Source organism: Clinocottus analis, unplaced genomic scaffold, assembly GCF_023055335.1.
Source record: "Clinocottus analis isolate CAN_PGR_092001 unplaced genomic scaffold, fCliAna1.0.p SCAF_7, whole genome shotgun sequence".
Lineage (NCBI taxonomy): Eukaryota > Metazoa > Chordata > Actinopteri > Perciformes > Cottidae > Clinocottus > Clinocottus analis.
In genome coordinates, this window is record NW_027176229.1 from 4,176,254 (window position 1) to 4,201,526 (window position 25,273).

General features: G+C 42.5%; 1 protein-coding gene across 3 annotated transcripts in view; it reads left to right on the forward strand.

Annotated features, from left to right (window-relative positions):
• Positions 1 to 14,207: 14,207 nt before the first annotated feature.
• The window catches only part of adgrd2 (adhesion G protein-coupled receptor D2), a 29,804-nt gene continuing 18,738 nt past the window's right edge, over positions 14,208 to 25,273 (forward strand). For all 3 annotated transcript variants that reach the window (XM_068604514.1, XM_068604513.1, XM_068604516.1), the window contains exons 1-10: positions 14,208 to 14,641; positions 14,852 to 14,909; positions 15,049 to 15,288; positions 15,380 to 16,009; positions 17,681 to 17,803; positions 18,910 to 19,004; positions 19,379 to 19,663; positions 21,867 to 21,978; positions 22,510 to 22,635; positions 22,929 to 23,055. In XM_068604514.1, the coding sequence (XP_068460615.1) occupies positions 14,597 to 14,641; positions 14,852 to 14,909; positions 15,049 to 15,288; positions 15,380 to 16,009; positions 17,681 to 17,803; positions 18,910 to 19,004; positions 19,379 to 19,663; positions 21,867 to 21,978; positions 22,510 to 22,635; positions 22,929 to 23,055 (1,841 nt within the window). In that variant the 5' untranslated portion in view covers positions 14,208 to 14,596. The remainder of the gene's footprint in view (positions 14,642 to 14,851; positions 14,910 to 15,048; positions 15,289 to 15,379; positions 16,010 to 17,680; positions 17,804 to 18,909; positions 19,005 to 19,378; positions 19,664 to 21,866; positions 21,979 to 22,509; positions 22,636 to 22,928; positions 23,056 to 25,273) is intronic.

Here is a 25,273-nt window from a genome sequence, read left to right on the forward strand (position 1 = left end):
CTGCACCGCTATCCCCATTTGTGGAATTACTGTCAGTGAGACAGCAGGATTTCTTGGAAGGAGATCAGGGAGGCAGTGAGATGCAGCAAGAGGACGTCTGTTGGGTGACCATTTAGAAAAGGTTCAACACGGTTGTCTTCAGAATGGTGGACTGACACTCAACCTCGGCCATTTGAAGGACACTGAACACTCAGGTTCTCCTGGATTAGCCATCAATCAGTCCATTCATTCCTTTTTTACTCTATTTACAATTTGACTCTTGTTACAATTTGAGCACACATTTGCACAACATTTAGTACACATGGTGTTGTTTATTGTAGCCATTCCCTCTCTGGCATTAGATGGCTTGGCAGTAACCGTTAATTGAACTTGATGATCAAATACGTAAATCCTTATTCGGGGAGCACTTCCTTCTGACGCTGCTGTCAACGGTCCAAAAGGTGTGGCCATTGGGACAACTTACCCAAAACACAATTCACCATGTCATCGTCACAAGCCTCCAAGAGACTGTTGACTCCAGGATACGCTGGCTGTGCACTCCATCCGTGTTCCAGGAAACACCCCGACCCTTTACATGTGCAGTGTGTTCTGATGAGCAGGACGCCAACAGTCTGAGAGACGATGAGTCACAGAAGATGTTTCACATGGCGTTCTCCAAAAAGAGGGTCAGAGCATAGAACCCTGAGAACTGCGCATAGAACCTTTAGGTCAGAGCATAGAACCATGAGATCAGAGCATAGAACCTTAAGTTTAGAGCATAGAACCATGAGGTCAGAGCATAGAACCTTAAGTTTAGAGCATAGAACCCTGGGATCAGAGCATAGAACCATGAGATCAAAGCATAGAACCTTAAGTTTAGAGCATAGAACCATGAGATCAAAGCATAGAACCTTAAGTTTAGAGCATAGAACCATGAGGTCAGAGCATAGAACCATGAGGTCAGAGCATAGAACCTTAAGTTTAGAGCATAGAACCATGAGATCAAAGCATAGAACCTTAAGTTTAGAGCATAGAACCATGAGATCAAAGCATAGAACCTTAAGTTTAGAGCATAGAACCATGAGGTCAGAGCATAGAACCTTAAGTTTAGAGCATAGAACCATGAGGTCAGAGCATAGAACCATGAGGTCAGAGCATAGAACCATGAGGTCAGAATGAACCGACTCTTCTCCATGACTTCTTCCTGAAGTTGAAAACGTGTCACATGTTCAGAGTCGTGAGGATTCTGAAAAGCAACGCTGTGACGTTCCCTACGAGACAAAGCACAACTCTTATGAGCAAACGTACACAATCACATCCTGAATGAATCCAATATGTCCGATATGATCAGAATCCTGACGGAACATTGTTACCGGTCTATGATGTAAACAGAGCGATTAGAGCTGGAACAAGAGCTTTAATAACCACACATAAAGGCATGAAATAATAATATATTGTGGCTTTTTTGCAGTCAATTAAGTACTTAACTTTAAAATGCTTTTTTTTTTGTGAAGCTTTCTGTTATTTATTCAGTTTTTTCAAATCCAGTCCTTATTTTACTTAAAATGAGAGAGCATGTATTTATTATTAGAGTTATTATTTATAATTCATACAGTTTAATATGATAATATTTATATGTTCTGGACCTTTTCATGAGGACGTTCTCTCCAACTGGAACCTGTTGAGTTATAATTGGATACTCGGCTCTGGAGTGATGCAGCCTTTAACCTGCATGAAGACCGAGCTCCCCATCTCTGAGGTAAATCTCTAACGTAAAGAAGGTAATCATGCTGGTTTTTCATTTTAATTAACGGAGAGTCCAGCACATCAGTGGTTAACACTGCCATGAGCGAGTTATGAGACAATGCGCCCCTGGGCTCAGTCATGCAAAAGGGCCTCCACCTCTGCAGAGGAGCAAGGCACACATTGTTGTCCAGCCTTTTGGTTTCTCTTTGTGCTCATTGTGTGTCCTTTTTGCAGATGCTTTGTGTCCCTGTGTTTTTTGCCTCTGTTCCAAGTCATTGTGGGTCTTTTTGTTGCTCTTTGTAGTTGTTTTATGTTTCTTTGTGGTCATTATTTGTCTCTTGTTGGTTTGTAGGTGTCTCTTTGAGTGACATTTTGGAGGTGAAGGCCTGACACATGATCAATTCATGAGCGCTCCCGTGGGGTTAAAACTTGGGCAGTTTGTATATATGTTTTACACCTGTGTCCGACTGACCTGCCACAGACCAACAATAAACACTGTTTTATATGAATATCATTGAAATAAATGATTTCTAAAAACATTTAGAGATTTTAGGAATGACCTAAAATCAATGATCTCTTCTAGCAACAAGATGGACGTAGTCTGCTCTCTGTCCAGTGTCCTTTTATCATGTAAGACAGAGGAGATGGACGGATGATGGATGATGGAGGGTGGATGGATGATGGATGGATGGATGATGGATGGATGATGGATTGATAGATGGATGGATGATGGATTGATGGATGAATGATGGATTGATGGATGGATGATGGATGGATAATGGATGGATGATGGATGGATGATGGATGGATGATGGATGCATTTCATATGAGAATATTTACCTTCCATGACTGTAACTTCTACTTAGAAGACCTTTTTACAAAATGACTGAATTACAATGTTTATCAAAACATATCCTCATAAACATGAATTGGTTGCAGCCTCAGTCTGAAGGTATGAACTCATTCAGTGTCTGGTCCCTCAAATTGTCTCTGACTGGTCTCTGACTTGTGTGTGTGTAGTGTGTGCATGATCAGTGTGTATATGCCTATTGTGTGTAAGCTCATTGTGTGTATGATCAGTGTGTGTATGATCAGTGTGTGTATGATCAGTGTGTGTATGATCAGTGTGTGTATGATCAGTGTGTGTATGATCAGTGTGTGTAAGCTCATTGTGTGTAAGCTCATTGTGTGTATGATCAGTGTGTGTATGATCAGTGTGTGTAAGCGCATTGTGTGTATGATCAGTGTGTGTATGATCAGTGTGTGTAAGCGCATTGTGTGTATGATCAGTGTGTGTATGATCAGTGTGTGTAAGCTCATTGTGTGTATGATCAGTGTGTGTATGATCAGTGTGTGTATGATCAGTGTGTGTATGATCAGTGTGTGTATGATCAGTGTGTGTAAGCTCATTGTGTGTATGATCAGTGTGTGTAAGCTCATTGTGTGTATGATCAGTGTGTATGATCAGTGTGTGTATGATCAGTGTGTGTAAGCGCATTGTGTGTATGATCAGTGTGTGTATGATCAGTGTGTGTAAGCTCATTGTGTGTATGATCAGTGTGTGTATGATCAGTGTGTGTAGCTCTCTCGGTGTGATGAGGACTTAATTAGCTGTTTGTGGATTTGGCTGCTGTGGATTGCATTGTGGATTGCTGCAACGACGCTGGGGCAATGAGCGGGGCTAAGTGCAAACCTCTGTTCTCATAATTGCACATCTGTTTCCCGTTGCTTGCTCGTGTAATTGCCTCCATCTCCGTCATCTCCACGGAGGCTGGCTGCAGGTGACTGCAGGTAAAACGGCACCAGGCAATCTGTCTGCTCTCGGATCAGCAGAGATTTGCAGGGACAACTGGGATGGATGTTTTGACAGCTTCTCCTGGGCTCACATGCACTCACCGAGGACGGAGACATGTTGAGAACACTGTCAAGTCCTACACTGGAGCACCATCTCGTGGTGGAGGAGAGATTTGCAGGGGACATTTGTAAAGATGAAACAAAATGAAGACATTGACACTGTGGTTTATATCACAAAGCTTGCCTCAAAGCATTGCACATACAAAACCAGCAATACAAAACATTATCAAAACACACAAAGGTAGAGAAGAAAGATTACGTAAATGCAAAGCATTACAAAGAGACACACAATAGATGCAATGAAAGCAGGAACAGCATGAGCAAAAAAATACAAAAAACTTACATTATTATGTGGATAACTTTATTTAGTATTTTCGGGCAGACTTAGTGAGATTGAAGGCGAATTCAAAAAGATGAGTTCACTTTTGAACGGCGAGACTGAGGTAACGTCTCGAAATCTCCGTCAACTCAGTCGCTCAGCAAGAGGTGAAGAGGTGAACCTTGAACACGTCTTCAAGTCTTTCTTTCTTCTTTTTTTTTTTACAGCAATCAGACTGATTGCTTTCAATATGATCAACACAAACATTTTTTTTTTTCACCCACCCCGGATTTCAATTGACAACAGACAGGAGAGCACATTTCATTCATTTATTTGAGTTGTGGTGAACTTGGCCCGTATTGTGATATAGATTAATAACGAGCTGTGTGAGCTGTCACTGCTTTACGTCCAGTGACCTCTGACCCTAGAGGTCATCTGGTACTGCGATCGGGTAGATACTTTTAATTTTTCTGACTGTTTATCTGCTCAAAACATGAATGAATACATAATGTGCTCACTGCAGTGATTTATACATATATATACATATTAGAAAGCTAAAATCACACTTGGTAATATGTATTAGAACATATTAGTAAAATCTTTGAGTGGAATTGAGCGGGATGTGATTTCAGATGATTAGACGAGGGAACCACCGACCCTTCTGTCCGCCCGTTAGGGCTCCTGCTGTCTTTAGACTTCCTCATTCATGATCACAGGTATTACATATGACATTATTTCTTGAGATATCTATGATTTATGGTGTATTATTTATCATAGGCACAGCTATGTGCCACAATTTGGAGGCGATACCCTATTTAGACTCACAAAGTAATTCTTTTACTGCAGAGTTTGACGTGGAAAGTTGTTGTCTTTGTTTTTTTTTTGTCTGCATTTACCTCCCGTTCCCAGTTTAACGTGAACAAAGCAGCAGGAATGTGTGACGTCAGCTGGTGAGCCGGCCGTGGTGGAAATGTGGTGAAACGTTAAATCCCTCCGCGCACATCTTCTGACAAATCATCTGGGGGCGGAATGAAAGTTTATGAAAAGAATAAAGAATGGAAAGTACATTCAATAGCTTTAAAGTGGTTGTTGTTGTTGTTTTGTATTTGATCTATAAACCTTGGAAATAAAGAAAGGAACAAAATACAAGCTATTGAGTTGGAAGAAGAAATAGACCCCAAACTGAATAATGTCCCTTTTTTTCTTCATTTAAATAAATAAACAAAAAGGATTCAGGTTCAGGTTGATGATGCAACCTTTTGAGATAATACATAAATGATTATCAGAATTTTCAGCACAATTCTTTCACAATAGTTTCAAGAAACTGGGGATAAAAAGTCAAACAAATGGAAAGCTTCACTAAATTAAATTAAAAGCATGAAGACGACATGAGTACCGCCGAGGCCATACTCTCTATGTTGAAACTAAATGTTACTGTTAAGTGAAATAATGGAGCCAATGGACGTAATACACGTGTACACGTGCTTTTAGAGTAGTGACTATGTATTTTATTATTAAAAACGTGTGGAAAAAGTACACAGAAGTATCCTGCCTGTCCGGATTGATGATAAATACTCCTACTGGACTCCACAGCTTTATGTACAAACTGTCTTCCTCTTCTTTACTTGTAATTTATTTAATTATGTATCTTTAGAGTTCAACTAATTTTTTAATTATATTGGACAGACTATGATTGCAGTTCACACAATTTTGAAAAAGGGTTTAAGAACTCAGTGTTGACATAATTAGATGGATTAATTCACAGAATAAAAAATGAATAGGAAAAAAATATGTGTACCCCATAAAGACATATGCTATTATTTAAATGACCTCACAATGCATCAAAAGCGGAAGACACAGTGTATGTTATGAAACGTGAATTATGCTTTCCTGGACAGAAAGAAAAGAAGCTTCATTGTGGTAAAGATGCGCTGCATCGTGCCACATGGTGTCAGCGTGACCGGCAGCGTCTGTGTTTCTCTCTGCGACGCCATATCAGGAGGATATGGACAAAACCTCAAGTTATGGGATAATTGGTCCACATTTGTTGTGGCAAAATAGAAAATGTCATATTTCATTTGTCATTGTGTATTATAAACATCCACTAGACCGGTGGCACCAGTGCTACTTTCTATTCTTTTTAAAATAATTTTTACTTTATTGATATTTATGCACAGAGAACAAATATTTGAAATGTTTTGTTTGTGTGTTTAGCATACACTCAATTCTAGACTTTCAACTACAGCCAAGTACAATTCAAAGTCAAACAAACACTCCCTGGAGAATCTAAACATATCTATAAAAACAATAATTTAGATAAGGAAATATTAAGAAAACGTACCTCATATATGTGTCAGCGATTGCAAAATTCCCCATCGCATTACTTCGCTGTTGTCTCATATGGTTCATGCTTTACATTCTCCCATAATCCCTTTACAGCTTCTCTTCGTCTCCAGGTTACTCTCTTCATGGGATTTGCTCTTCCCAGCCATGTCCGGTGAGGATTCACTGTAAAAGTGACTAACATTAACTCAAATGATATACACACACACATAAAGCGCATCTCCTACAAACTAGTCACAGCTTCTATTGTTCCATGTTTAACCTGAAACAATGAAACCTTTAATTGTTTTACCTGCAGTGAGAACAAAGAGAATAACGTACAGAAGACGACAACTTGTTCTCTCATGGTGAATGGACTTGTATTTGTACTCGTCTTTGACCATCAAAGCTCTTTAACTCTACATGTCATCATTCATCCATTCATCCATTCATCCATTCACCATCTTCTGTGGAACCAGCTTCCACTTTCAGTCTGGGGAGCAGATACAGTCACCTCATTTAAGAGTAGACTAAAGACTTTCCTCTCTGATAACATTCATAGTTAGGACTGGCTCAGGTCTATAGTTAGGACTGGTTTATGTCTATAGTTAGGACTGGTTTATGTCTATAGTTAGGACTGGTTCAGGTCTATAGTTAGGACTGGTTTAGGTCTATAGTTAGGACTGGTTTATGTCTATAGTTAGGACTGGTTCAGGTCTATAGTTAGGGTTGACTCAGGTCTATAGTTAGGACTGGTTCAGGTCTATAGTTAGGGTTGACTCAGGTCTATAGTTAGGACTGGTTCAGGTCTATAGTTAGGACTGGCTCAGGTCTATAGTTAGGACTGGTTCAGGTCTATAGTTAGGACTGGTTCAGGTCTATAGTTAGGACTGGTTTAGGTCTATAGTTAGGACTGGTTTATGTCTATAGTTAGGACTGGTTCAGGTCTATAGTTAGGGTTGACTCAGGTCTATAGTTAGGACTGGTTCAGGTCTATAGATAGGACTGGCTCAGGTCTATAGTTAGGACTGGTTCAGGTCTATAGTTAGGACTGGCTCAGGTCTATAGTTAGGACTGGTTCAGGTCTATAGTTAGGACTGGTTCAGGTCTATAGTTAGGACTGGTTCAGTTAGGACTGGTTTAGGTCTATAGTTAGGACTGGTTTATGTCTATAGTTAGGACTGGTTCAGGTCTATAGTTAGGGTTGACTCAGGTCTATAGTTAGGACTGGTTCAGGTCTATAGATAGGACTGGCTCAGGTCTATAGTTAGGACTGGTTCAGGTCTATAGTTAGGACTGGCTCAGGTCTATAGTTAGGACTGGTTCAGGTCTATAGTTAGGACTGGTTCAGGTCTATAGTTAGGACTGGTTCAGTTAGGACTGGTTTAGGTCTATAGTTAGGACTGGTTTATGTCTATAGTTAGGACTGGTTCAGGTCTATAGTTAGGACTGGTTCAGATCTATAGTTAGTGCTGGTTCAGGTCTATAGTTAGGACTGGTTCAGTTAGGACTGGTTCAGGTCTATAGTTAGGACTGGTTCAGGTCTATAGTTTGGACTGGTTCAGGTCTATAGTTAGGACTGGTTCAGGTCTATAGTTTGGACTGGTTCAGGTCTATAGTTAGGACTGGTTTAGGTCTATAGTTAGGACTGGTTCAGGTCTATAGTTAGGACTGGTTTAGGTCTATAGTTAGGACTGGTTTAGGTCTATAGTTAGGACTGGTTCAGGTCTATAGTTAGGCGTGGTTCAGGTTTGTCTGGTCCAGGGTCTAGAGGCCAAGACTGCTGGGGGCATCTCAGGATGCACTGAGCCCTTCTCCCCTCTTCTTTCTCTGATTCTAGATACATTATTGTCTTTTCAATGCACATTACTAACTCTACTTCTTCCAGCCTCAAGTTTCCATGGATCGTGTCTGTCTGGAGCCGGTCCTGCCTCCTGCCATGGCCCTGCTGATGCCCGTCCTCTCTACTTCCTTCTGCTGACATGGATTGTGGTTATCTGGATCATGGTCAATGCTTACTATATGAATAATTTCCGTCACATTACTGTAATGTGCTGTAGCTCTGTTTCCTTGTTCATTCTGGTCGCATGGCATCTATTGCTTCTGTCCATCTGTGGAGAGGGATCCTCTGTTGCTCTCATGAAGGTTTCTTCCCTTTTTTTCTCGGTGAAAACATCTTCACATTAAAATCTCAACATCATACACATCATTGTCTATCCACTGTGACTGTGTTTGAGCTCCCAGCATCGTGGTGTTACCAGAGGCCACCTCCTCCGTCCCACCAGGGTCCTGCTCTCTGTCCTGCTGTTGGCTCGTAAAGTGCAGATTGATCCAGGATCAAAGATGGATCCAGGTCTCTGTGAAGACGTGGGCTCAGCAGTCACCGACCTCCCGCTGCTTTCCTCCATTGTATTCTCCTGCGACTGAACATCAGACGTCCAGCAGCATGCTAGGTAGTGGAGTAGCCTCGGGTCCTAGCTGGGTTAGCTTAGCTTCCATCCTTCCTCTCTGGTGCCGTTTGGTAGCGTTTGGTCCAGCAGGTCTGGCTGGTTGGTGGGTGGGTCGCGGGTCATGATCGTCTCAAAGACAGCCGTCCTTAATCCAATCCCCACGCTTTCTTTTCATATGTTGATTAATGTATTCTGTCGTATGCTATTAGTGATGAACATGGGAGCTACCAGCATGTGCATGTGCCGCCGTTGCCAAAGCAAGATTCATATTAAGTAGAACAAATCAAGGGTCAATCAATGGCAATTTATTACTCTAATATGTATATACTGAACCTGCTTTTCACACCTTCACAGTAAAACAACAATAGTGTATCGCTCCAAATTGGATAAACTGAAAAGTCACAATAATATGAACCAGAACTCTACAAAGATGCAAATCAATCAAAACGGACCTATAACACATCCCATCAGAAAGTATATTGAGACTTTAATTAAATGCTGCCACTGGCAGACTCATGTGTGTGAACCTTGTGTTGCTGCATGAACTCATGGGTTGACTCAGCTCAGCACCGTCTCTCTCAAGCTGAAGCCCGATTCTGTCCAAAAGGGCCACAACTAACACTGGACCGGCCCGTCCCTCCCTTTCTCTTTGTTTCCTGTGTCGTTATATGGCGGCTTTAAAAGGCGGTCTCCCTAGCGACCGTGGGACCCCTGCTGCTGTCGGCCAGGTCTTCAGTAGCAGCCCTGATTGATGGCTGAGGGTCGGCCATAAAGACTATCTGCTGTTGCCAGATTAGGCCAGACAAACATGGCCCCCGATTGCTGACCAGCGAGGAATGTTTGTTTACAAGGGAGCGTTCTGCCTTCATTTTCTGCCCTCCGATTTACAGACACAGCGTATCCTCATACTACGGTCTGTAGGATGTCTTAAGAAGAAGATACTGCTCAGTTTTTCTGCGTTTTCCAACAAAGATCCAGCAACACATGTCAATGCATACAGTCTTTTCAAAATTAATTTCCTTCTATCCAGGAAACTGGGTAAGGTTTAGGCAACAGCACTGCCTGCTTAGGCTTCGGAAACGATTATTGTTTGTGTTAAAGTAACTAAAGTAAAGTAGTGTTATTTAAGTACGGAGGTTATGTGACGAATAAATCAACGTGAACTTCTCGTTGCAGGTGAGGAACGAGCCGCGACCTCCCGGGGAAACACACGTTTTGGTTTGTTTTCTCAGTGATGATGTGGGTTGAAATGCAAGCTTGTTAATCGACAGACTCCATTTAAACAATTAAACTCCCGTGAAGTATTTAAAACAATCTCTTTTCTTTTCTACATCATGTCACTGTGAGATCTGGATCAGTGTATCCCCAATGAAACCGGTTTACATGCTGGACTAGTCAACTTTTTTCAAGTGTGTCCTGCCTCCGAGCGGCTGGAGACAAAAAGAAAGTGGGCGTGGGGGGTCCCAGTGTTCCTGTCCCGTCCACTGATGCTGCTGCCTGTTCTTCTGGGAAAAGCCTTCAGCCGCCTCCACATGTAGGTCACTGGCCTTTTGTGTGCGACGATGCGAGCCCACCGGGTCTTTGACGTTTCCATACCGCTCTTACAATCCCCAGGTTGTCATGGAAATACACTGTGTGGCAGTAGCGGCCAAGTTACGGTGGAGGAAAGAGCATGCAAAGGGAGGAGGTCCATTCGCCCATCCTCTTTGTGAGCTTGTGCTCACTGTGGCCAAGTCTGTTGATGAAGAGAGCTCTGACCAAAGGCGTTTGTTGACTTCAGGCTAAAAGCAAGACAGAAATTACTGGGAAAAACCCAGTCAGAGCGCTATTTATTACAGGAGCCTCCTTCAGGATTGCACCTCTTCGATGTGGCCAACGCACATCAGTAGAAGAAGTGAGATTTATGGGAGCTTTATGTGGCTTTACCGACTGTAAGCGTCCCCAAAACAGGAGAATGTCTGACTCCTGAATGCTCATGGACTGAGCTGAAGTGTGCAGAGTGTGGTGTTGACTCGGAGCCAGTAAAAAAGGGTGTTTGCACGCCGGGCTCAGAGTGCAATCGTGAGATCGTGTAAAGAAACACTCTGTATGCATAAACACACACAGAAAGTCTTACCTTCACTCCAGCCTCCAGATATACGGCTGTTATGTCTGTACATGTGATAAGAGTGTAGACAATAATGCATAGGCATATTTGTGTAAGCAGACCAAGGACACATTGGGCCGATTTAGACCTTTTCTTTTTAACAACATAAATATTCCAAACGTTGAACGCAGTGAAGTAGGTCAGGGCCGTTGCAACATGTAATGTGAACGTGTTGCTCTGGGATGCACAGGGAAATGCCTCAGCATCTCTCGCTCTGCCTTCTGTTGGCTGCCTGTGTTTATGACACAGCTCACTGGGTTATAGTCGACCCATTACAGCCTCCCTGTGTTCAGCTTTACAAGACATGTGCTCCTTGACAGCCATGTTTCTTTCTTTTGAGGAATCTGTCTGTTAACGTATTGTCTTATTGTCATTCAGAAAGGGGTCTATTCAATCGATGTTACTTAGTTACACCTGTGATGGCAGAAACAAGTTGAGATAGAAGGTCCGGTCTGATGAGGTCTTCTTCGTGAAGCATCTGAGGCTTTCAAGCAGGATGTTTTCCACCTGGAGATGTTTTTTGATCGATTCTCCTACTAGAGTTGCGCCTTTACAGATGACATTAACATAGGAATGGGTTTTTCTGCCATGGAGAAATGTTGGTTTCGTCTGAGGTCTGAGGTGGAAGTGTGTCAGTCCCTCTTCCTCTGGGGTGTTGCAACCTCCAATGAGGAGGAAGTGGCGTCCTCGTGTCTCCGGTCCAGTTCAGAGACCCTCAGTCTCTTACGTCCATCTCCAATTTCAGTAACTTTGACACCATTCCCCAAGCGTCGAGGCATCTCCTGTGCTTCCAGAACCAGACTCAGAGACCCTCTTCCTCTTCTGTGTTGGGTCTTCGTCAGCACAGGTCTCTTTCTCCCTGGTACAGAGGCGTCTCAATGAGCTGCTTTTACTTTCCATAAATGAGAACAATCCAGGTTCACTAATGTACTGCATTCAAGACTTTTTGGGGTTCTTTACTTCTGCATTTCCATCTCATACTATTTAACACTGCAGTATGTCCCATAATACTTACTTCATGGAACAGCCTTAGACTAGTTAGTTTCCAGAGTTTCACACACACCCGTCTTTCAATTAGAGGATCGGTGGTTCAAGCCCCGGCTCTGTTAGTCCATGTCGACACTTAACCCCTAATTGCTCCCTGTTGCTGTGTCGAGAGCTGTGCTCTAGGTTTATAGAGCAAAAACGTTAGTGGCATGGGATAAAAGTGTCATCTAAATGTATGTAGTTATCATATACACTGGTGAAAGAAGTACTTCAATATGTCAACATATTACATTATGATTAAAGATACCTGCAACTTTTCAGCAGGATGAAAACAACATGCACTTAAACTATCTAAAATAGAAAATACGCTGATTTGAACTACTAAACTCCTTGTTGGGTAATGTAACAACTGTTCATCATTTTATAAGCATGTGTTTGTATGATGAATCATCAAATAAAATGAACTCCACTTCAACCAGCATTAAAATATAAATGATGTATAAATAAATAATACATAATGTAAAGATAATCTGTTAATTTATCTAAAGATTTAACACTAATTATGTATATATATATGAATGTATAAGTATATATATATATATATATATATAAATATATATATATATATATATATATATATATTATATATATATATATATATATATATATATATATATATATATATATATATATATATATATATATATGTGTGTGTAACATAATGAATATTTTTACTTTTGACAGCTTTTTCCATGACTTCTCTCTTCTCCGTTCTCTGAGGCTGAGGATGAAGAGTTATGAACTCACGATCACAAAATATGATGAGTAAATGACTGGATGAGTAAAGAACCAACCAACACCTTTTTGTTCAATCTGTTGAACTGTGTCAAAGGGTTTCTAGAATTCTGCTCATATATAATATTTCAGGTCCGAGCACTACATTAGACATGTACCTATACTAAATGTACGTTTTTAAACTCTCAGAGGTTTTTTGTACATTTGGAATTTATGTACTGCGCAATATCATCCCTCTCCACATTTATTATCTTACCTATAATGGCCCTATTACGCTGTCAAAACATATGCTCTTTTGGAATTTAGCTGATGTGAATTTATTGATTAGATTGATATCACAGAAACACTGCTTTGTCAAAACAAAAGGACTTTGTGTTGTGCACTTCTCTATAGTTTACCTTTTCACAGTACAAATAGCCTTACTGTGCATTTTTTTTATTTTTACAGTTCCATTTTTCTGTCCACCTCCATTTCCTACTCAAATACAATTTGGCAAACTCCACAACCACCTTGAGTGAGTACAACGGTATCACACCTGTGTGATCCTTTAACATGAACCTCTTGCCTCTTGGGCCTTCATACACGAGTCTAGGCAGACTCTCAAGTAGAGCTAGACATCCCGAATGCCTAGAATCCAGTGATCTAGACAAAACTGATTGAGACAAAGCCAGTCATTAGTATTCCACACAGGTGTCCCTGATTTTTGTTACTAACTCTGTTCACAATGTTTAGCTCGGCACAGCTCAAACTCTGTAACTTCATACTGAAGAAATGTGATTTCCAGGAAACACAAAAGACCCAATAAACAACATTGTCAAACCCACAGGCATTGTGATCAATACATTGCATTGTTGGTCCAACAGTATGCTACATTTAGCCGCTAACATTAACATTCCTCCAAGTGTGCTAACTTCAAGTGTATCTCCACTAAATTATAAATCATAAAGCAACTGAACTAAAGTTAATGATGACCAAACCTATGAGAATAAATAGTCGGTATAAGTTGGAGTTATACTATAACAATTCAAACCATGTCTTCTTACACTTAATAAGTCATGCTTGGTTTAAATGTAAGAGTCACAATATGTATGTCAGCGATGGAAAGTTAAAGATTTGCTTGACAACAGGTGTATTTTAATCAGCCATGTGTTACCACTTTAGCTTCTTTTTCTTTTGCCCAAATCTAGATCTACTTAGTCATCCATCTGATAATCTAAATGCTCATGAAAAGCATGTGGCGGATGTATTGTGAATGCAGATGTCAAAAGCCATACAAAAGCTTTTCAAGCTTGTTGGACAAAACCACAAGACCGAACTGACAACCTTGTACAATGAATACATGAGTAAAACGAATTTATTGACTATGAAATACATCAATGAAACAGATGTTCACATTAACTTCAGAGATGCCTATAGAAGGCATAAAGAAGGGCTTTGTGGTCAAAATGTCCGCCGCCCTGCTGCTCTTGATGAACTCTCTGGGCAAAATGCTTGACACTGCTTACGTAAGTAGGGTTCTTTTAAAAAATTACCACATTTGCATGACAAAAGCAGATGGCTTCAGGGTACTGAGGAGGGAGGGAGGGAGGGCTTGTGGTCTGACGGGAGGCAGGAGACCGGCAGGGTCTCTCGGACAGACACACTGGGACTGCTGGCTCTCTCCCAGCCAGGAGACCAGAAACTCTGCTGGGTATGCTGGATAATCAAGCCGATGCACTGGTTGAGGAGTCCGGACCGGATTTGGGTCTGATCATACCACGCATGGAGGTCCTTGCCAGATTACTCAAAGAGACTTTCCGCTGCTTGAAAGAAAAATGGGGACAGGGAAACAATGAATCAGGACATTAAATCCAGAATTTCGGAAAACTGCTTGTTGAAGAGTGATACGCTAACAGGTTCTTGTATACACGTTGGGACTTCTTCTAAATTGAAGCGGAAATATAATTGTCTCGGTAAGATCAGTGGTCTACTTCAGCTGGAAACTACACTGGTCTAGAGATGACTGGAGCCCTGCAGACTGGACTCATACTCTTCTCATTTGTGGTAATAACCATTCTATACTACATAATATATCATGAGCAATTCAAATGGTTTATTTTGTTATTTGTACTAAGATTGCATCATTTTATTGAAAATGTATTGAAAACTATTTTTCAAATGGCAGATAAACTCCAATGTGTGCATGATGCTTCAGGACAAATGCTGCAAAACAACTGCTGAAATAAACAGAACATTTGACTTTTTCTCCTGTAGGTGGTATGTGGGAGTGAGCCAACACATGCTGGGCCAGACAGGGTGGGGGAGTCACACGGTGAGACTGTTAATCAATTCCACTTATAGTACTGACTTCTCTATCCATTTAAACATAACAATTTTATATCATATTGATTGATGCGTTACTATTTTTCAGTTGCGCTTGTTGTGATTGTCTTTTGTGTTTGACTCTCCAGGGAAATCCAGACTGGTCCATCTGACTTCTCACTGGGCCTTTCAACTGGCTAACGACTCACTGGCCTTCTCCCGGGCCGACAGGTTCTGCAGAGGCCAGTTCAGCTCCCTCGCCACCCTGGAACAGACACAGGACCAGGAGGGGGTCTTGGAGCTGCTTCGGCAGGCTGGACATCGTTCACCTATCTGGGTCAGGGATCCCAGCAAAGCAGCCTCTCGGCCTGTGGGCCTCTCCAAACAGTGTGAGTGCAGCCGGTAGACCTTCAAACATATTTGCATGTAAAGAATTACTGAACGCTTTGATCCCTGACCACTTGGTCTGCTTTCGTTTAGATGTACCGTTCTCGGCTCTAAACTTCCCAACGGAATCGCGCGAGGGCTTTGCTCGGGTCAACGTGTCCTTTCCCACTCTGTCGTCCGTCAGTGTGTGCGTTCGAGTTCAGTGGAACCCAGAGTGGAATGAGGTGTCCACCATCTTCTCCTACGCTGCACCTGTCTTTACCAATGAGTTCCAGCTAAGAGGCCAAGTGGATGTGCAGGGGCGCATCCTCCTTGCGCTTATCATCCATGGGAAGCATCTGCCGTACAAGGCATCCTTCCCCAACGATGGAGCTTGGCATCACATATGTGTCACATGGCTCCAAAGCGGTGGCCACTGGGCTATCTATGTGGATGGGGACCAAAAGGACATGGGTTCAGGCACAGACTCTTCCAGGAATATTCATGGGGATGGGATATTTATCCTGGGTCAAGACCAAGATTCATTTGGAGGGAATTTCACAGAGCCTTTTTTTGGAAATATCACTGATCTCAATGTTTGGAATATTTCTCTGGAAACAAGGCATGTCCAGGCTCTCAACGCATGCTCACCAATAAGCCAGGAGGTGCTCTTCAGTTGGAATCTGGACGACCTCAGCAGCCACCCAATGGTCAAAGAGGTCCAAGTCCTTCTTTTTTGCCGGGGTAAGATCACATTCTGTATATTCTGAGACCCATTTCAGGGGCTAGCTCCTTCAAGTTATTAAGGCTGATCCTTTCCAAAGGGCCCACTAAATGGCTGCTAAATAGTGAGAACGCAGCCAATGTATCTGTAGATAGGAGGGCAGGCGCCCTGAAGTGACTCTTCAGACCGAATATAATCCTTGTTTCGAAAAGGCCAGGGGGTTCGTTGGTGGGGGCGTGTTTCACAAACTCTATGTTGAAGGTGGGGCCAACTTCATTTGCATTCAGTGTATCTGGCAAGCCACACTGTTTTACTACAGCCGTATGAACCCTAACAATAGATTTCAATTTAATTGCAATAAACAGATAAAAAAAGGATGCCGAAATAACTACATAATGTTCCCATGTTGTCTCTAATTTAATATGAGGTACTAAGTGCCCACAAGTAGCTAAACATTTTTTCCCTCCATTTCTGTGTCAAGTCTCAGATATGATTTTGCGCCATAGCACCACACAGATTCTTCGCCTTAAGTTGAAATAACGAATCTGGTGCACATATGCAAATATAAAGCCACTTTGCGTGTAATCTACTCGCACAAAGAACACTGGTCTTTTGGTTGAAAGTCCTGTGTTGGTTGCACACCTAAATATTGCCTTTCTGGACAACCCGTCATGACGCTGGGCTGTAGTGCAGTACTGAGTGCTCTTGGAGAAGGGAAAGCAGGTATGAAAGTCAAGCGGGACAAAAATAATCAGCCTTTTTATCAGAGTTAATACAAGTCCAATACAGCAAATAAAACCTCTTATAATCAATAAAGTTGTTTAAATCTTCTGAAAACTTGAACATATTACTATCTCCTAATTACAAGTAAAGATTCCATATGTATGACAAAAGATCACGTAACTACGTGGTCATGATCTCATAATTAATGATACTGAACTCGTAATTATGAGAAAAATGAAGTTAGAAAGCTATTCTCTTATGGATTCTCTTGGGATATAACTCACAAACGATGCCTCTTTGTAACCATAGTGAGGTCGCCAGTGAAATTTCTTCAAAAGTGCTTGACCCACAAAGTGAAGGCAGTAATGGTGAGTCAGAGAGGAGGAGGGATGGAGGAATTCAATTAATTTCCGTTTATTTTGTATAGCCTAAAATCACAAATTAGAATTTGTCTCGGAGGGCTTTACAATGTGTACACACATGACATCCCTGTCCCAAGATCTCACATCAGATCAGGAAAAACTCCCCCCAAAAATAGAAAAAACCTTTCAGGGATGGAGGGATGGAGGGGATTCCCACAGCTCCGGCAGCTCGTGGAAGAACAGAAGTCCATGCAGTGGTGAACAATAACTCCCCCACCGCCTGAGTTTCCTTCCTTCTTAAAAGACCCATGCGTCATTGATTTGAACCCAAAAAACAGTCAGTTGTTGTTCTTCAATGGTTCTAAATGCCTTTTTTTTGTTGATCAAATCTTATTAGATTTGCCCGATATATATATATATATATATATATATATATATATATATATATATATATATATATATATATATATATATATATATATATATATATTAATAGTGAAGGCATGAGACAGACTCAAGTGTGTGTGTGTGCGTGCGTGCGTGCTTTTGTGTGTGTGTGTGTGTGTGTGTGTGTGTGTGTGTGTGTGTGTGTGTGTGTGTGAGCAGCAGTGCACCAGCAGATGGCGCTGCAGGGCTGCAGGACGCTGCAGGCACGGTCAGATCAGCTCCCGCTGTTCGGCTCCAGCAACTGCTCCGACCTCCTGCTGTTCATCTGCAGGAGCAGAAGAGGTGAGCCTCTCCCTGCACACAACACAGCAGGCTGCTGGTACAGGAGGTGGGGTTAGGTACAGGGAGGCGGGGTTAGGTACAGGGAGGCGGGGTTAGGTACAGGGGGGCGGGGTTAGGTACAGGGAGGTGGGGTTAGGTACAGGGAGACGGGGTTAGGTACAGGGGGGCGGGGTTAGGTACAGGGGGTGGGTTAGTTACATGGAGGCGGGGTTAGGTATAGTGTAGTGGGGTTAGGTACAGGGAGGTGGGGTTAGGTACAGGGGGGTGGGGTTAGGTACAGGGGGGTGGGTTAGTTTCATGGAGGCGGGGTTAGGTACAGGGAGGTGGGGTTAGGTACAGGGGGGTGGGTTAGTTTCATGGAGGCGGGGTTAGGTACAAGGAGGCGGGGTTAGGTATAGTGTAGTGAGGTTAGGTAGAGGGTGATGGGGTTAGGTGCTGGGTGATGGGGTTAAGTGCAGGAAGGTGGGGTTAGGTACAAAACTGAACATCAGTCAAAGATGAGACACAAATGAGTGAAAACACAAATACACCAATACAATGAGATATACGTGACATGTATATCTTTTATTAAGCAGTTTTTATCACTTATTTCAACCATCTCTCATAATCATTTGATTTCTAATATTAGCTACAGCCCTTTTAGTAACACTTTTAAAATAATAAATAGTGTAATTAACTCACAATAATAGTGGATTCTGTGAAATGGCACTTTGCTGTAGCATAATAAGTTATGCTTATGGCATAAACACGTCTTTGTGTAGTGACATAAAGTAAACTGCTCATCTGACACGTTGAACAGGGAGTTCATGAGATGTGAAGTCTTCAATATGTATGAAATACAGTGTTAGCAACAGCAACCTCTCAAATGAAAGGCAAAGAGTATCTCATGTTTACCCGCTGTAACTGAATTATTATATCTGAGCTTTAAAGGTAAATCCCTGTTTGACAAGGAGGTCAGAGGTCAGCTCTGCTGGGAGTTCAGTGTTTTATTCTGGACCCGTCAGCAAGCTCGGATTGAACTCCTCCAGCTGAAGGAGGAGTTGTGTGAGCAGCGGAGCATCCTGCCATGACATCATCACACCGCTGCTGTGTTGTTTCTGGCACAGAGCGATACCTGAAGATGAAGCAGATGACTGAGTCTCAAACCTCCCAGCCCACGGCCTTCATGAAGCATCTGATGAAGCTCTCCAACAAAACCCAGGTGTGTGTGTGTGTGTGTGTGTGTGTGTGTGTGTGTGTGTGTGTGTGTGTGTGTGTATGTGTGTGTATGTGTGTGTATGTGTGTGCGCTGCTACCTTACGCCTCTGCTGCGGATAACAATAATTTTATTCAAAGCTTGTTATTTTGTGTTCATGTTCATAGCTAATTTTCATGCCAAATAATTCTTAACTAAAGATATTAATTTACAGTAATAGCTAAATGTATTATAATGTATTATGACAATCTAAAATAATCCCACCAGCAGATATGTGATGTGATCAGCTGCATTCTCAGCAGCATGTCAGAGTAGTGAATCACACACAGTAAAGAGCGAGTCCTGTGGCTCTGTTGACCCCGTGTCTCTGGCTCCACCAGGCGGTGCTGCAGCCAGCGGGGCCGGGCAGCCTGGCCGAGGCCTCTGCCCTGCTGGAGGTCTCTGCCCGGGCCCTGGGGGCCCCCCAGAGGGAGGGCCTGCAGCCAGCAGACATGGTGTCCATCATCCAGCTGCTGTCTCTGGCTGCCGACGTCCCCGCTCAGCCAGTCCCCGAAGCCACCAACCGCAGCCGGGACCCGGTCCAGGAGCTCAGCCGGCACTTCATCAGCGTGGCCGACAGCGTCATCAGTGAGGACAGCGCCCTCCAGTGGCAGGCCATCAGAGAGGTAGAGGCCGCTTCTCTCCTCGCTGTACTTTTCCATGTGACGCTGTGCACTTTGTGCATTGTCTTTACATCTGACGGAGAATAAGAGAATATACTTTTTAAGATATACTGGTCAATAGCAGACAGTATTTTACAGGCTGACCTAGTTGTTGCCTTAAGATGTGTAGCACCCGGTCTGTTTTAAATTGTGTCACACTATTGTGTCATGTCAGCCATCATCGGTCACTGGTTCCATGTTTGGAAATGTAAACCTTTATGTAGTTTGAGTTTTAAATGTGGATTGTTGGAATATATATATATTTAACTTATTGGGAATTCAATCCAATCTCCTCCTCATGCTCTTTGAGGGAATGCAGGGCTTTCTTTGCCTCTTCTGATCTCATGACAAAAAGAGGTTCAAATGAAATTTTATTGAAGACAAAAGAATATTTTTTTCCTCCGTTACTTTGGTACATACACACTTTAACCTGCACACATCTTGTCCGTGTGCACATGAAACCCATTCTTAAATGTGAAACATTGTACTGTTGACATTGTTGTAAACCAAACCGACGCATTGCAGCCTTGTGCATTTTTGACATCATCGTTATCAAAACTTTAGCCATAGTTTTAGTATCAGAAAACGCTCATAGTGCTGTTGTGCTGACATCACAGCAAAGCATGCTGACCATGTTGTTTGTAACAATGACCAAGGACTTGTCATTCTGATACCTGATGATAACACTGATATGGTTATTGACATAAATATTGACCTTTGAGAGATAAACTAAGAATTTTTGGCAAGTTAACAGGGTTTTGCAGAGAATCCCTTGATAAGAGAAAAATAACAAAGCTTTCATACTTTTACTCAATTGCAGCCCACTGATAATGGTGAGGGGAGAGGAGGGTGGTGCATGTCCCTGCATGTGGTTCATTCTTTCATTTCATGTCTAGCATTCTGAAAGTCATCAAACACAACATGTAAAGCTCTGGAAATGAACATAGAATTACATTATTTGTCGAAAGGTATGACATTATCAGACTATGTATTACATCATTTGTCTCATTATTGGGTTTGGTTACGTTTACGTTGCATCACAATTTCGATCATGTTCCTGTTTCAAGTTCTTAATGCAGGAGCTTTTTCCAAGCCGAGTATTGTAAGTATATGTACATATTTAGGTGGATGGGGTACTTTAGACACACACACACACACACACACACACACACACACACACACACACACACACAATTAGACAGACAGACAGACACACACACATAGACAGACACACATACACACACACACGCACACACACACAATTAGACAGACACACAGACAGACAGACAAACAGACACAGACACACAGACATACACACAGACACATAGACAGACACACACACACACACACACACACACAATTAGACAGACACACAGACAGACAGACGGACTGATGCCACTTCTGCTCTGACGCACTAGAGGGCAGTGTGCTTCTATATTTCATATGAGCTCATCATCCTCAGAGAGGTGATGAAGGTACCACAATTGTAGAACCCGCTTAACAAATGTTCCAGCCGCCTCCACACGTCTCTATTGAAAAAACTTAATCTTTCAATGTTCACATTGTGAATGTGTGATCATAAATAGGAAAGCATGCTTTCATCCAGTTCAGCTGCTACACTGCGTTCTCTTCCCGAGTCTTTTTGTGTCACTCGGGCCTCCGCACCACTGATGTGTGTGACTTGATGAGGTTGCCTTATGACAAGTGTTGTGTTTCTCTGGCGCTTGGCTCCCTTCCCCCAGCTCTCAGCGCTCCAAGGCCACCTCAGCCCAGACTCAATGGATGAGCAGCACTCTGAAAAGCTGTGGCTGTGCTCATCCACAAACCTCACTCGCACGCCTCAAAGCTGCGTCTCCGAGGCTCAGCTCTTGGATGGCATATTGAATTTAGACAGACGGGCTCCAAAAAGGCAACATCCAGGGTGGCTCCCACCACTGTGGGCCAATCTGAACTGTGTTGGCCTCTCCAGCCCGACTGTGCATGAACGGAGTTGCCTACGCTGAGAGCACGTTCTCATGAGGCGCCATTTGAATGGCCATTTTGAAACCCAGACCTATACTTCCTGCTTCCTCGGTTGGCCGGCTGTTCTTCGGGAGAGGGTGGAGGGAGGGAGAGAGGGGGGGGCGAGAGCCCGAGTGCCACCGCTGAGCTCTGTGCTCGTGTTTAGGTTGTGAACGGGCCCATGGACGTGGTGCAGAGCATCGACCGCATGGTGACCAGCCTGAGCCCTCGCTTGATGGCAGAGACCGATCACCTGATCATTCACACGCCTAACATCAGTGAGTCACACACACACACACACACACACACACACACACACAGACACACATTAATCAAATACAGCAAAGGTATGTTGTTACAAAGGAAGTAGATGCCAGGAGAATAGCTCAGCTTTTATAAGATATGGTCCATTGGCCAGTAAATAGAAGGAGAATCTTAGTTCTACATATATATATATATATATATATATATATATATATATATATATATATATATATATATTTATATATATATATATATATATATATATATATATATATATATATATATATTTATATATATATATATATATATATTTAGTAATGTGTGTGTTGACAGAGCTATGTTCATGGTTTCCATACAAAACATTTTTATTAATTACAGATAAATTAATATTCGATTCAATGTACTTTGTATAGCTCCCCCCCCCTCAAAAAAAAAAGAAGCACAGAAACGTGTGTTGTTACTCAACATGAGAAAAAGAAAGCCAACATAAATGATTTTGTTGTGTTGTCATTGTGTTACATCATTATACTCTTGCTGTGTCTCAGAAGTGGAGGTGCAGCAGCAGCGGCTGCAGGACGGGTCCAGAGGAGCGTTCAGCTTCTGCGGCCCGGACACCAAGCTGGACTGCATCTCTGTCCCACAGCAGAAGATACAGGATCTCCATAACAACGGTACGTCAAATGCAACGCGGACCAAATCATCTTCTTCCGCCTGCACTTTAAGTCGTCACTTATTCAGACGGATTTGTCAAAAAGAAGAGATGACATTACAATGTGTAGCATGCATTCACCCACTTACACTCCCAAGGTCTTGCAGTGGTGTGCAGATGGAGGTGCATTGTTGGCTGTGAAACAAGCGTTTGGTCTTGAACAATACGTGATCCGGAATGAAGCGCAGTCATCTGTTTGATCTGTCCGCCTGCTGTAAGCTGCAGCGCCTCCTTGCTGCTGTGTTGAATGTGCAGGCTTCCTGCAGCTCACGTTGGTCAACACGTGGTACGGCTCCCTGTGGCCTCTGTTCACCCCAGAGGAGAACATCACCAACATCCCCAACATCACCATGGTTCCTACCGTCACCGATGGCAGTCAGAGGTAAAGCACAGCGGGAAATAAGCACTTTTTAGTCTTTTATTTTGACAATATCACCACATCTATTATAGAATAACAGGGTTTTATGAACGGCAAAAGACTTATGGTCAACTGAATAAATTGGATATTCAACCCAAGCTTTGGTTTCCATCAGTCCTGCGAGCAGAAAAGCGGTTCGGCGCCTCCACTCCTGTCCTGCAGTGCAGCACACCGACCGTTCAATGCTTTATCTCTGACTTTAGCTTGTAGAAAAATGGATCCAGCTATGAAACACAGGCACGCCGAGCCTCAGAGAAGGTTTGTGGAGATGTGAGCTTGGAGGTAGTTTGGCATCAGTACCTCACATCCGTTACAGCGACAACAACCACAACCAGGCCCGGGGTGGGGAATCGGGGGAATCGGGAGAGTTCCCGGTGGGCCGCTTCACTTCTGGCCCGGTCGAGACTTTTATTGACATTTGTCACGTCAATCTTCTCTTAAAGTGGGCGACACACGTTCCGTATGCTGACACTGCAGACACCCATATAGAGTTGGTTCGGTCCATTATGGAAGCAACCAACTCTATTTGGGAGGGAAGAACTTCCTCGCGAGGTACAACCGGTGTTCCAAAAACAGTTGGTTCGGACCTCAGCCCGTCTTTTCCAAAACGTTTTCTCAGATAGGCTGCCGATAGCTGGGCCGGCCCGACCGCAAAGATACGCGTCAGGGAGGATAAACGGGAGGACGCCAGGTTGAAAAAAAGAAAAAGGCCGACCAATTTATTTTCAAGAGGACAAACACAAGTGGCAACCGGTAAAGAGAGACAAAGGCCTGATGATTAGCAATGTAACAATTCGGCTAACGGTGTAGCCTTGATTAATATCGTTGTCGCGTTGTCAACCTATTCCCAAGCAAAATATTAAATTGAATTAAAATAATAGCCTTTTTATATCACCCAAAATATGGGTACTCTCACAGTACAACCTCCTCACAGATGCTTATCCTGTCACTGGGTTAGCATATAAGTTTATGTTGACTTTGTCCATCACACAGGTGCTGCGGGCAATTGAGTGAGCCTCAATTGTGATCCTGAATGCACCTCTATTCAAGGTGTTACGGTACAGGGCGGTACGCAGAGAAGCCAGAGAAGCCAAGCTCAAAAGCTCAAATGAAATGATGATATTCATATTCAAACGGCATATCCTTAAACTTGTGAATTAAAAGTACAACGCAGTCTTGCAGTCAGACTGTTCCCTGCTATGTCCATGTGTATGGCCCTGAGATTTTACTGTACAGTTTTGGAGAAAAGGGACTTCAAATTCAGCTTCAATGACATAATGGTATTCATAATGTCAAAATTTCCAATATTTAAACTGCTATAAAAACAGATCCTTATATTTGTAAAGTTAAATTACAAGGCAGTCTTGTTCAGGCTTTACTTGCTTTACTACAAGGCTTTACTACAAGTTTACGGATCTGCTTTATAGCTGTTTGAATATTGTGAAATTATGAATATCATTCTTACATTGTAGCTGATTTTGAAGTAACATTTCTCCAAAACTGTACAGTAAAATCTCAAGGCCAAACACATGGACATAGCAGAGGTCAGTCTGAACAAGACTGCGTTGTAATTTTACAGCCGTTTGAATATTGGGATATTGGGAAATTACGTTCGAATGCTTTTTGTGCTATCTAAGCCACCGTAGACCACAATACCGTAACACTAAGAACAGACGGTCTTTTTTTTTTTTAATGTGTACGGCTCACTCGGCGGATGAGGGCTCTCTTGACCGCAGTACACAGGTCGCATGTGAGAGACGCTTCTCAACCTTAAAACTTGTGAAGACTAGGCCACGAAGCTCATTGAGGCAGGACAACTTGGAGGCGTTCATGTTAATGTGCACAGAGAAGGAAATCCTCATGTCTATTAGCAACGACACGGTTATATATCCAGTGGCTGAAACCAGTGCATTGCTTAAGCTGTTACTGATGCTGTTGGTGCTATTCACAATGTAACTGGATACTGTACTGTGAGTTGAACTGTAAACATTAGTTCAATATGCCTCTTTGTTGAAGAGTGGGATACGTTTCAAATGTTTTATTTATTTATTTCTGCTTTTGTTAATTTATCAACCTGTCCTTGTGGAATGGTGGAATATTGTTTGTTAACGTCTCATCTTAAGTGGATTATTATTGTTGTATTTAACCTTTATATTATTTGTTGGACCATGGTATTAATAAA